A 14,277-nucleotide genomic window follows, 5' to 3' on the forward strand; every position below is an offset into this window, starting at 1 on the left:
GGGCGGTTGGGGCGGGGGATGTGGAGCAGACTGGAGCCAGAGGAACGGAGAGTACGGGCAGGTAGGTAGGGGGATAGTAGGTCAGAGAGGTAGGAGGGAGCAAGGCCGTGAATGGCCTTGTAGGTGAGGATGAGGATCTTGAATTTGATTGTGTTGTTTATGAGCTCAAACCATTCACAACGCCAACCCCATGACAATGGGAGAAATAGATGTGTTCACCTATTTGATATATTTCCAAATGAGCAAAGAATTGCCTCCGCCCTCCCCCTTCACCCCAACTGGGCTTCAGCTTTAAAGGACATTCAAGGACATGCCCAATATCCCCTGATAATATCATTACAAATTAGTGCAAAAATAATTAGGAATTATAATTGATCACAGAAAATAAAAACATAGAAATTTAGGGAAAGTTTTTTAGCCACCTCTTTAGGAAGGTCACAGCCTCACCTATTGACCGATTCCCTGCTCTCTTCTAAAATGCATCTCAAACAATTTTATACTAGCTGTTTCAATGATCTTCCTTAATAACCTATTATCCCTTGTTGTGGAAAAAAAGCTCTTTTAACTCCCAAATCTTATTTTCAACTTAATGTTTTTAAATTGTGTAATAATTCTTGCATTTGACATAGTGTCTGTAATGTCAGTCTCAAAACGCTTCACAGGAAATTTCTGTGAAATGGTAGTAACCGACTTAATAACAGGCAAACATGGTAGACAATTTGCACACAGCAATGTCCCACACGAAATGAATGCCCAATTAATCTCGAGAATAAAATTCCCTTCTTTTGAATAGTGTCAAGGGATCTCAAATGTCTTTAACCTTGTCCAAAACAACAGAAAGAGATGGTTTATTATCTTATTAGAAGGATAGCCCAGATGACAGTAATATTGCGACATTGGAATTTTCCTAATGATGATTGCCAACATAGTCACCTGTTTGCTTGGGGGATACCCAGAGATTTCCCAAATGATAAATAAACCCAAACTCTCCTATACAATCTACAATTTAAAGACTAAAAGTAACACTAGTAGCTGATCTATTTCTCACAGGTTGGTTTGATATCAAATGGTATACCAGCTATAAGTGAATCTGGACTCAACTGGGCAGGTTCTAACAGGCTCACCTTATACCTCCGTAACCAGTTGTAAGAAGGTGCAAAAGACCATGGCTGCACAATTGCGCTGCACTGCAGGTTGAGACACCTCCAATCTCCTTTACATTTGGGGAAGCATTGCATTTCTGTTCAGCATCTCTTTCTGTTGTTTTGGACAAGGTTAAAAATGCAAGTGTAACTTGAGATGCAGATTGTTGGGTCATCAATGTATTATGCAAACCAGTCTGCTATGGAAACCAAGTGAAGTTAAGGGATGGTTATGTTTGTTTGCATAAACTGTTAGTATTTGTACTTTTAACCACCTGATCTCTAAATCTGTAATTTTTGTGCCAGAGAATGACCAAACCACACTTGAGCGATTTAATTTATGTCAAACCCATTAAACTCCAAGCTTGGGCAGAACGACCAAAAGGTATCAAATCATTCCTTAAATATCAAACTTCAAATTTCTGATCATCAGATTTAACTAAAGGAAGTTTTTCTCAGTGTCCTGGCCAGCAATTCCCCAAATAAAATTCATCATTCGTTTCATGGCTGTTTGTGGGATATTGCTGTGCGCAATTGTGCAACCGTGTTTACCTACAAATACACAGTCACTCCATTTCACAGTAAGTACTTTGAGATGTCCTTCTGACATGATAAGATGCTGTACCAAATACAAAAAATATTATTATTAATAAATTTAAACTCTTAAACCCACGAACAGCCCAATCAAACACAGCCAATTTGGCTTCACTTGCGACATTATCTTTCTATGTTTCAGAGGTCGATTTAACCAGAAACTAACTGAAATTTAAACCTTCATTTATTGTCACAAAGTCTGTTCCCATGGTAAAGACGAGTTCTATCTGACTGTCTTGCTCAGTTTGGGCAGCTGCGATTTTATCGCTACAGGATTGAGTACTTTCTCACAGAGAAGTCACAGTTCTGGTCTAATTCCAAGGTGATTGTAATTATGGATTGGGAAAAAATTGGGACATGACATGCAAATGCAACTTCCAGGATGGTGGGAGGCGAACTGGATGGACCTTGGCCTTTCGTCTAATGATTCTTGTTTCTTATGGAGACTGAATCGGTCGATGGTTTTCCACTGGATTTTTAATTAAGAGTCTGCAGATAATCACAGAGATGGCAAATTTTACAGTGCATCTGATACAGAAGCATGAATGAAAGAGATACTGTTACAGCTACCAATATAAACAGTTTTGGTTTTACACCAGTGTACACCTGGTACACTTTCAGATTCAACACAGTTTAAAAACTAGTAAACATTTTGAAAACAAAATGTTTCTCCACCTCCCCCAGCTTTCATCTGTGATATAAAATAGTTGAATTGACTATGAACATGCACGATGCTTAGTTTTCAGATGAAAATGCCAATAAGATGAAGCAGACATACGGAGATTTCTGTAGCCACCACAATGAAGCAGTCAGTGTCTTCAAAGAATTGCAACAGCAAAACAAGAAGTTCCAGCACTTTATCAGGGTAAGTTCTCTTTCTTCACTTTACTGCACTCAACTGAGATGAAGATTACAGCTTCTGTCAGTGTAGCTCATGGTTGTGTATTCTTTGTAGCAACAGAGCAACAATCTGCTAGTTCGACGTCTTGGCGTGCCAGAGTGTATACTGCTGGTCACTCAGAGGATCACCAAGTACCCAGTCCTGCTGGAGCGTATCCTGCAGTACACAAAAGGTTAGTTCCCAACTCTGACACATCAAGACCAGCATTTAATAATGTGATTTAATAAAAGAGAAAAATTCCACCCTATTTTACTCCTTGTGTCTTAAATGTCATTTGGGCTGAAGCATAACAGTGCTTCAATATTAATCAATTGTAACCAGTATTGCTCATGTTCCATGCAGGGGTCCAAAATCCAGGCTTTTAAAATCTTTCTCCTTCAATTTTCTCTCCTGACTTTCCCCTGAAGGGTCATGCTGCTCTACAGACGTCAGTACAATGTGTGTGTCTGTGTGTCAGGGCAGTGGGGCAGGTGTTACTGTTCTCATTGAACATGCACATTTTTTGGAACATTAGGTTACTCAGAGAGACAGAAAGGCAGAGAGTAAGAAGGACTAACCCAGTGTGGTACTACAGTACATACAATCCTGATGGAACTTTATAAAGTAGTCACTTTATATTTTGCACGATGTCCCAACAACAACAAAAAATTACATTTGTATAGCGCCTTTCACGTCAGGACAGCCATGTTGTTTGCATATCCACATTGGAACAGTTCCCAATTAGTACAGATAATCTCGCTGTACACAACAAACAACAAAATTACATTTGTGAAGCGCCTTTCACATCAGGAGGGCGTCCCAAGGGGCTGAATGAAGATTGTATAAAGATGCAACTACAATTTGCTACTGTCTCTGGTCCCAGCCCTATCATGTAGCATTGTAGACCTCAACAATAATAACAAATTGCATTTATATAGCAGCCTTCATTAGAATAATAATACTTACATTTGATATAGCGCTTTTCACATCTTCTAGACATCTCAAAGTGTTTCACAGAATATACTGTAAGGTGAATTAACTGTATATTTGTGGGTGAAAAGCAGCAGCCAATTGCACACAGCAGTGTCCCACAAACAGTCGTAGATTGAAAATGGCCAATTTTTTTTTGCTTTTTGGAGGGATTATTATTAGGCTCTGTGTGGAGTAAGGAAACTTGCCGAAGGTTTCGCCCTGGCTGGAATTGAATCCAGGTGTCTCGCTTGCAAGGCGAGTGCTCAAACCACTACAGGACTCCAAACATCCTTGAGCACTTGAGGCAAGAGGGTGGGAGGTGGAATTGAGTTTGCGGATCTTAGAAAATAGTAGGACAGGCTCGATGGGTCGAATAACCTAATCTTGTTTGTTCCTATGTGCCTAATTGGCAAGTAGATAACTGATGTTCAGTTCCTTATGCTTATAATCCTTATAATCCTTATGCTTGTCACATCTAGGCTCAATTACGGAAACTCCCTCCTCATTGGCCTTCCCAACTCTTCCCTTCGCAAGCTGCAGATCATCCAAAACTGCAGCTCATGTACTCTCGCGCACCAGACTCCGTGATCCCATCACTCCCACCCTCGCCCGACTCCACTGGCTCCCCATCCCCCAGAGGATTGAGTTCAAGATTCTTGCCTTCACTTTCAAGGTCATCCATGGCCTTGCCCCCTCCTATCTCTCTGGCCTGCTGACTCCCTACCAACCTGCCTGCTCCCTCCGTTCCATGTCTCCCGCTCGACCCACCCTACCATCGGTGGCCGGGCTTTCAGCATCTCTGCCTCCACACTCTGGAAATCCATCCCACGGTCCATTGCCTCCTTCAAGGCCGGTCTCAAAACCCTTCTCTTCGATTGTGCGTTTGGTCGCCCTCCCACCTCTCTACCTTCCCTCACCCCTACACCACCCCTCCCCCATGTTTGGGCCCCAACCCCTGACTGTTCAGCGCTTTGGGACGTCCTCCTGTCATGAAAGGTGCTCTATAAATGTAATTTTGTTGTTGTTGTTGTATAAGCAGCAGGTTCTAATGCTAGATACAGCTCAGACAGACACTGCAATTATATCAGGTATCAAACCCCACATTGGCTGGAATGGGAGTTTGATTCCAGATTTGCTCATCCAGGCTTTAGCTTGGCTTACCTAAGTGAGTAATAATGACTGAAATTATTTTGTTCTGTTATTCCTAGAAGGGACGGAGGAACACAAGGACGTGACCAAATCTCTGAGTTTGATCAAGGACATAATAGCAGCAGTGGATACAAAAGTGAACAAGTATGAGAAAGAACAGAAACTGCTAGACATCCTGAACAAGTTTGAAAACAAGACATGCGCCAAATTAAAGAATGGCCACACATTCCGGAAGCAAGACCTGCTGAGTGGAGAGCGGGAACTGCTACATGATGGTTCAGTGTACTGGAAAACAGCCACAGGGCGGTTGAAAGGTAAAGGCATTCACATTTATTATTAATAATAACACTTGCAGTGCACTTCCCGGCACTCCCTCCACAAGCTGCAGGTCATTCAGAACTCTGCAGCTCGTGTACTGTCCCGCACCAGACTTCGGGACCACATCACTCCCACCCTCGCTCACCTCCACTGGCTCCCCATCCCCCAGAGGATCGAATTCAAGATCCTCATCCTCACCTACAAGGCCATTCACGGCCTTGCTCCCTCCTACCTCTCCGACCTACTATCCCCCTACTTACCTGTCTGTACCCTCTGATCCTCTGGCTCCGGTCTGCTCCACATACCCTGCCCTAACCGCCCTACCATCGGTGGCCGGGCCTTCAGACTCTCAGCCCCTAGGCTCTGGAACTCCATCCCCCAGTGGCTTCGCCTTGCTTCCTCTCTTTCCTCCTTCAAGGCCGGTCTCAAGACCTTTCTCTTCGACTGTGCCTTCAGCTCCCCTCTCGACTCTCTACCCCCTCCTTGCTCCCTCCCTTCCCCCCCCTTCCCTCCCCTCACCCTGATCATTTCCCCCCTGCTCGGGTCCCGACCCAACTGTCCAGCGCCTTGGGACGTCTTCCCGAAGTGAAAGGCGCACTATAAATGCACTCTTATTGTTATTGTTGCAGTTGATACAGCATTTTCACATTGGGAGGATCTCGCAAAACGCTTCACAGGAGTCATTGTGAAATATAGTTACTTTTGTTTGTAGGTGAATGCAGAAGCTAATATGTGCATGACATTGCCCATAAGTCGGCAAGAAGTGAATGACCAATTTTATTTGGGGGATTGTTGGCCAGGACACTGGAAGAAACTCTTCTTTTTCAAATGGTGCCATGGGATCATTAATACCCATCTAGTCAGCCAGGCGGGATAGTGGCTTAACATCTCATCCAAAGAAGTGCATCCCAAGCACTGCGTTTGAGTGTCAGCCTAGACTGTGGGTTCAAAGTCCTAATGTGGGACTTGAACCCATAACCTTTTGACTGAGAGATGAGAGTGCCACCAACTGGCTAGGCTGACACTTTATACTAATAGTGACTATGAGGGTGAGGCTTATCTTTGCTAAAAGTAAATTATTTTATATCAACTCTGAGTCTTGTTAGTCAAACGATCAATTGATGTCCTCCTCAGTTATTTGATCAACTGATGTGCACTGCTTATCATTTGTCAATTATTGGGTTACCAGTGTTTGTTTCACAAGCAGGAGGTTTCAGGACATCACTGCTTTGGACCTAAATGTGAACAATATGCAATAAGGCAGTCTGCAGTCGATGGCTGGAATTCTTATGCTATGCTTTAAATTATTTTGCTTTGTTTCAGATATCACAGGCCTGCTCCTAACTGATGTGCTGATTTTCCTTCAGGACAAAGACCAAAAGTATACATTTGCTGCTGTGGTAAGTGGTAATCAGAACTAAACCTGGATTTCATTTGATGTTTCATTATTTTATAATCCCACTTTTATTCTGCTGTTACTTGCATCGGTTGTATAAAAAGGCACCTGGTTTCCATGGCGCTGAAATCTGGCATTTTACCCGTTTTGCACACCAATTTAGCAGATAAACAATAAGCAGTAATCAACAAAGTAAAACACACACAACAATCAAAAAAGACTCACATGCACTGCTTTTTGCCTAACCATTTTACCAACAAATACACAAAAAGGTCAAAGTACACATGCATACACCGTGTTAATACAAGTATTGAGATCACCATGTTAATGTAAGTATTGAGATCATATGCCCAATGACGGTTTATTTACTAATCACAAACGCAATTTTGTCATATCTGGATTCCCAATTTGCCACATATGGCTAATGCATTGGACAACCCTGCTCTAGATCAAGAGGCCAATGTATATTTTTTTCCTCTGCTCCTTTAATTTTATTTCAGATGTTGTCCTGTCCTGAAAGCGGGCAGTGGCACACAGGTGGCTGTTGGCTACCTCTCACAAGCGCCATACTTCATCATGCATGGGTTTCCTTTTAGTTTTTTTAGTGTGCTACTGAACGATAGGGTCCAGCACAATTTAGCCCAAACCTATTTTGACCTGGCATCCTCAAATGGTTTACTATCAACAGCGCTTGCTGGAAGATTTATTTTTCCTATCCCCAGGTCAATAAGGTAAATTATAGTGCTCCCTTCTCTCATGGCCACCCCGGCAGAGTTTCAATATACCTCAGCAAGGGATAAGGATAGAACGTCTAACCTTCCTGTACGGCTCAGTACAAAACCCTGCTTTGTATTTACCTATTGTTCCATCAGGGGAGTGTCTGATGTGTGTTATTTTCTATCATCTTAGTGTCTCTGCTTAAAAACATACATTCTGCAACAACAAAAGCTTTGGGAAAAGAGCGTGGGAATGGGACTAATTGGACAGCTCTTTCAAAGAGCCAGCATAGGCACGATGGGCCGAATGGCCTCCTTCTGTGCTGTTGAATTCTATGATTCTATGAAAACCATTTAAATTGGCAGGACTTTTCCGTAGATAAATCCTGTCCATAGGTAATGAGTTGTATTCAGCTCTCAGACTGTTTTAGGGGAAGGTAAAGAGCAAATAATAGCAATTTATTTCTTAAAAGCAAAATGTAAAGTTTTCTACTGAACTACTGACCTTTTTGCATAACTGAAAGCCTCTCGTATGCCAGAATTGCTAAGTTTAAAAAAAAATTCACCTTTGCTCCTAGCCATTAGCATCTCATTCTGAATTATTTGCCTCAGGACCAGAAGCCCGCAGTCATCTCATTGCAGAAATTGATTGTCCGAGAAGTAGCAAACGAGGAGCGAGGAATGTTTCTGATCAGTGCTTCATCTGCTGGACCTGAAATGTATGAAATTCACACCAACTCCAAGGAAGACAGGAATACCTGGATGAGATTGATCCGGCTGGCAGTGGAGAGGTATAGTAACCCTTATATAGTGTTTATCAAAAGATTGCATCAACAAAATATTTACAGTCAATTCACTTTACGGTATATTCTGCAAAATGCTTTGAGACGTCTTGAAGATGTGATAAGGCGGTATATCAAATGCAATGATTATTATCATTAACAAGGTTAACATGGTGTTAAAAGCAGTAGAAGTCTGACCTTCTGGGTCACACTAAATTAATGGCCCAACACTGGATGGTGGATTTTATTCACTTGTTTTTTTTCTGAAGACATTTGATAGCAAGGTCAGGATGCAGTAAGTTAAGAGCAAAGCAGAAGATGGGGATGGAAATCAGAAGATTCTTTGACTAAAACAATGCGATTTACATTCGGCTAAGTCAAGTCATTCCAAAACGTTAGAATATGCCACAATCCTGTAACAAATAATTAAATCTCCCTTATTACACTTCCAGCATTTTCTCATTGAGACAATCTACTGTTACTGTGTGCAGTAGACATGATGAATCATTTTACAGTGAATGAGTTGCAAGCTAGTGTCTGGTATCAGTTCTGCTTTTTTTATACTTCCAGACTGATTATTTCATGTTTCTATGGATTTGTCTGCATAACAATATGTAATACTTTTCTAAATAACTTTTTTTTCAGACTTTATAAGCAACCATCATTAATGTATGTCTTATTTATTATTTAATTCTAAATCATCATCCCATTTCCTGATTCATTTTGAGCGATTTACTTTTTAGGCCTAAGATCATTTTATGCTATTTCTGCCACTGTTTCAAAGGAAAATGAGCAGTTTCTCCTGTCCTGTAGCTCAGTGGTTAGAGCACTTGGCTCGCAAGTGAAAGACTTGGGATTGATTCCCGTCAGGGCAAAATCACACACCTGATAATAATCCCTTAATAAAAAAAATAAAAAAATTGGTCACTTCAGCTCGTATAGCTGGCTGACACTCCAGTGTTTTGCTGCATTGTTGAGGGTGCCGTCTTTCAAATAAGATGTTAAATCGAGATCCCATCCACGTGTTCAGGATGACCTTAAAGACCCCATCGGCATTACTTGAAAAGAGAAGTGAGTTTTTCCAGTGTCCTGGCCAACAATCCCACAGATGAAATCATTCAATTCATGGCTGTTTGTGTACACAGTCACTCTACTTTACATTATGTCTAGTGAAGCACATTAAGATGCCCTATTGACATGAAAGCTGCTATATCAAATGTAAGGATGATTATTATTTTGTCTTCAAATGTTATAAAGTGTTTATAATTATTACTTTGTAGAGTGCTTTGAGACATTGATCCAACATGAAAGGCACAATGAACATCTGGTTGAGACTAGGATTAAGAGTTATAGGGATAAATAGAGATGATAAAATACAACACTGTATTGCAGGGACTCGGAGATATCTATGGAGTCCAGCAGGTCAGAATTAAACATGCAATTCAAATGTTAGACTGAGTTCCTAGATAGTCAGGGAGATATTTCTGAGTATTCTGTTCCTGTGCTTTATAGATTGAATATCCATTCACCTCATAAAGAAATAATAATGTGGAGATTCTGTGACAGTGTAAATTAACAGGTCTTAAGTCAAGGAGCAGATTTCTTATTCCATTCATATATATCCTTATGCGCTCCTTTGATTGCAATATTAATGGTCAGCAGCAGGTTTATTGAGATGAAAGGTTTAATAATGATGGTCATTTATAAACTAGCAACTAAGAAAATAACTGATAATATTAATCCTTAAGAAAAACATGGAAATAGAATAAGTACAGACAGCGTTGAAGAAATATAAGTGCAGTATTTTCTGTTATACATGTCCCAGTGCCTTGGGACGCCCACCCGAGGTGAAAGGTGCTATACAAATGTAATTTTGTGTTGTTGTTGTTATACACTACTCTGATATTTATATGCTTTGTCATAGCTTAATTCCCCAAATCTGGAAAATATATGCACATCGAGGCACATCAGATGGGACCTGGCTGCCCATTTGTGAACAGTAAATGCAGGTTTGATTTATTGCCACAGAAAAGCCTGTGTAACATGCGTACTGTGTTCTTTCAAGTTGTCCAGAGGAAGAGGTAGAAAGACTTAGTGAGTCTGAAGAGGATAAACGTATTGCTGAGGCAAGAGCTGCCAGGACACGGAAATTCCAAGGTAACCTAACCAAGTATCTGAGCTGCTCACTGTTCCCATTATCTGAGCCAACAGACTAACTGCAGTTGCAGGGAAGCACTTTCCAAAACAGGAAGCAATTTCTAGAGAAGTGCATAAAAGCAGACTTGTTTGAATCGCTCAATATAGGTCAACTTTCTCGATAGATGCTGGGCTTAAACATTGATGTCAAACAGTCAGAAAGAATAACCTTAATATTAAATAATAAATACTTCTCTTCGATATGATGGGGGTTATTTTGCTTTGTACATTGATCCATGGATCTTTAAAGTTAACATTTAAAATTTAAGTTAAAAGCAAACAAAAATTTTTTAGTGACTTATCCTGTCAAAATTTCTCACTGTGGCTCATACAATGGAGGCTATCAATGGGTGAAGAAAGCCTTTCAGCCCATTTGATCCCATCCTTCTAGAATATCTAACTCAAGCTATTTCTTAAATGAATCCAGGTCCTGGCTTCAATGATCTTTCCTGATGATCTGTTCTATCCATTAATTACCCTCCTGTAAAGAAAGACTTCTTGTCCTGAATTTTCTCAGTGCCTTTCACAACTCTGAACCTGTGCCCCCTTGCCCCGCTGCCTTAACATATAATAAAGGATTGTCTCGGGCATATTTTCTCAATCGCACTTAGCATCGTATATAGTTCTATAAGGTCATCTCTCACATTTATTTCCAGAGCTGAAGAGCTTTAGTTTACCTAGTCTTTTCTCATAGCTGATTTCTCTAACGCTGCTGGGATCATCTTTTTTGCTCTCTTCTGCACTGCCTTAGTACCTAAGTACCTCTTATGTCACGGTGACCGGAACTGTATGCAGTACTCTAGCTGCAACCTGTCTAGAGCATGACCTGTAGCTCAGTGGTTAGAGCCCTCGCCTCACAAGCGAGAGACCTGGGTTTGATTCCCGCCAGGGTGAAACCTAGGGCAAGTTTCCTTACTCCACACGCCTGATAATAATCCCTCAAGAAAAAAAACAATAAATTGGTCACTTCAATTCAAGACTGTTTGTGGGACGTTGCTGTGTGCAATTGGCTGCTGCGTTTCACCCACAAATACACAGTCAATTCATTTCACAGTATATTCTGTGATGCTCTTTGACACGTCTAGAAGACATGAAAAGCACTATATCAAAATGCAAGGATTATTATTATTATATAAACATGAGATTTCCATGAGATTTATCTGCTCTTCTTTCAATATTTCCACTTCTACCGTTAAAATTTGCTGCTCAAAATGTCAGCTTAGCTCAGTTGCTATCATTTACCTGAGTCAGAAGGTGATGAGTTCAAGCCCCATGTCAGGACTTTGAACTCACAATCTAGACCAACGTCAGTGCCCGTGTACTGCTTTACCAAAGATGCCATAGACATTAAACCGAGGTCCCATCTGATGGTTCATATAGACATTAAAGATCTCATGGCACTATTTGGAAAGAAAAAGGGGTTTCTCCCTGCATCATGGTTTACAATCCTCCAAATAACATTGATCACTCTTCTCTTGACTATGTATAGGACATTCGTCCACAAAACACATCACTCCACTTTACTGTATATCCTGTGAAGCATGTGGGACATCCTTCCAATGTGAAAGGCACTGTACCAAATGTAAGGATTATTATTATTGCAATGCACAAATTGGTTGCTGTGTTAGCCTACAAATACACAGTCACCACATTTCACAGTAAAATCTTGTGAAGTACTTTGAGATTTATCTACAATGTGATAAAGTACTATATCAAATTCAAGGATTATATAATGTGTAATTTGCAGGGGGTTAACAAATATTTTGAACAAAATATTTTGAATGTTCATCTCAAATGAATTTGCATAGAAAAAAAAGTTTCAGGAATTCAAGAGTGTGATGGCTGTAAATATTTTACACCCAACACCTGCAGATGTTGTGAAACACCAGGGTTTTGAGTGTTATGAGCTTGTTACTTTTTTATTATGCGTTTAATCATCAGATTTTCATATGCTTTTATGAATTTCAGCTGGACTGGCTTCATTCTGCTTCAGTTTATTTCATTCTATTTTAAATCTGTTCTTTATTTTTTGGTAATTGCAAATGCCCAGCTTTCAGGAGAGAAACATAAAATGGTCCCATTAGTCTTTTTGCAAATCAAAATATTCTGCACGGTAAATGCAGCATTAACCACTGCCATTAATCAAATGTTGTTTCAATTATCTGAAGATTAGTTATAAGTCCTTTTATTTTTCTCTGTCCTGAGAATTCCCACCCTGGCCTTGATTTCCCCTGGTAATTCCTCACTCCATGGCTGTTTGTGGGACATTGCTGTGCGCAAACTGGCTGCCGTGTTTCGCCCACAAAATACTTGGTCAATCCACTTTACAGTTTATCCTGTGAAGCACTTTGAGATGTCTGGACGACGTGATAAGGTGCTATATCAAATGCAGGGATTACTATTATTTTTATTATTGTTTTGTAAGAATACTGTGGAGCAGGCAGTGGTTAATGTTGCATTTACACATCTCTAAAAAAAAAATTTATTTTTACACTATGCTTTTGGGACGGGGAGTAAGCAAACAGCCACAATGTTGTTAGAAAAATGAACATTGCAGGTGCCTCCTCAGTGAGGTGTATGTTAGCACGTTGAGTTGTTGATGGTCCTGTCAGTGAATGCTGCTCTTTCTGTACAGAACGGCTCAGTTGTCAGGATCAGCAAATTTGCACTAGTTTGGAGGAGAAGCTACGAATCTATGGAGAAATGGCAGAAAAAAACGGCTGTGAAGATGCAGCTCAGGATGCTCATCTTCTGATGAAGCCAGAAACCACGGAACTTCCCCAAGCTGGGCTGTTATTGAATGCTGCAGTTAAGGAGGGTAGGAATTTATTTATTTTATTTATTTAATCCAGGATTGCCAGTTCTTTAAAAAACAAAAATATTTTTAAAATATTCATTGTGGAAAAATAGCTGTTTCTTCATGAATACTGTTCATTATCTGAATTTTTAGGGGTCAGGTGGGTGTCTGACACATGAGAAAACCCATCACAGTGCTTAATTATCCAAACTAAACTGAAAATTCCATGCATGGAAATTCCAGTGATATTTATTAGAATAAAATATGCAGTCCCTTCCTGAGGGATGCATCATATTTACCTAATTCTGAAGAGTATGATGCAGTTTGGCAAGAACCAAGGCTTGGGGACCTCAGAGTGTGGTACTGTTGGTGTCTAATCAGTTAAAACTGCATAGCTTGCCATTGGAAGCACTGTCTGACTTGCCCGCTGCTTGTTCAGCTTGGACCACCCTACCCATTAGGGCTTTGGTTTGCTGAGTGACTGGTCTGGCCTTCCAATTCCTGCTGATGTGTCAGTCTGGCTGTGCTGTCATCAGTACTGTGGACCCGCCTGGCTGAGAAACCGGACTACCAAGACCATCATGGTGGGTTGGCTCCATTCTGACATTTTGTGGCCAAACATGTCACCTTGGAGCCAGGTCAGCAACAAGGAGAGCCTGCTTAACGCCCCGCCAAGGACGACAGTACATATTATCTGAAAGATCTAGCAATTACTATACTTGGGACGTCCTCCCGACGTGAAAGGCGCTCTATAAATGGAATCTTGTTGTTGTTGTTGTATACTACATTTCAGCTAATATGTACTAAAAGTTTAATTAGTTTAATTACTTAATAGTATATATTATTAGGAATTAAACTTATTTTGTTTAATTACTGTTCTATTTGATTCCATCCTTTAGCTGAAAACCTTCAGATGATGTTGACATCACAGTCATGTGGTTCTGCTCGCCGGTCGCTGGAAGGTTTGGGAGAGCCAGTGTCACCGCACAAGCAGGAACACTTTGGAAGTGGTAGCACTCGCATATTGCCTACTGTATGTAAGTTGAAATCAGCTACAGGGAGACAACGTATCAATATGAATTAATGTTGGTTAGTTGTACGATTGTATAAGTACTATAGGGGTGAATCTTTTGGCATTGGTAGAGGTCTTGGCAGTATGACTTTACAATGGGACTTCCGTCTATGAACCTCCAGCACCCAGCAGAGAATGCGATATTCTTTTGTGTCATGGTCTGCAAATTTAATTGTGAGCAGAGAATGAGCACCAACATGCCACTCCAATGAGGCATGTTACTGTACCGATAACATGAGCGGATAATAACAAGTTCTGCCTTT

General features: G+C 40.7%; 1 protein-coding gene across 1 annotated transcript in view; it reads left to right on the forward strand.

Moving 5' to 3' along the window:
• The window catches only part of arhgef28a (Rho guanine nucleotide exchange factor (GEF) 28a), a 105,483-nt gene that overhangs the window by 48,424 nt on the left and 42,782 nt on the right, over positions 1–14,277 (forward strand). The window contains exons 15-22 of the mRNA XM_042331699.1: positions 2,476–2,601; positions 2,692–2,809; positions 4,797–5,051; positions 6,379–6,455; positions 7,780–7,958; positions 10,015–10,106; positions 12,781–12,963; positions 13,842–13,979. Coding sequence (XP_042187633.1) covers positions 2,476–2,601; positions 2,692–2,809; positions 4,797–5,051; positions 6,379–6,455; positions 7,780–7,958; positions 10,015–10,106; positions 12,781–12,963; positions 13,842–13,979 — 1,168 coding nt within the window. The remainder of the gene's footprint in view (positions 1–2,475; positions 2,602–2,691; positions 2,810–4,796; positions 5,052–6,378; positions 6,456–7,779; positions 7,959–10,014; positions 10,107–12,780; positions 12,964–13,841; positions 13,980–14,277) is intronic.

This window comes from Callorhinchus milii, unplaced genomic scaffold, assembly GCF_018977255.1.
Source record: "Callorhinchus milii isolate IMCB2004 unplaced genomic scaffold, IMCB_Cmil_1.0 Scaffold1, whole genome shotgun sequence".
Lineage (NCBI taxonomy): Eukaryota > Metazoa > Chordata > Chondrichthyes > Chimaeriformes > Callorhinchidae > Callorhinchus > Callorhinchus milii.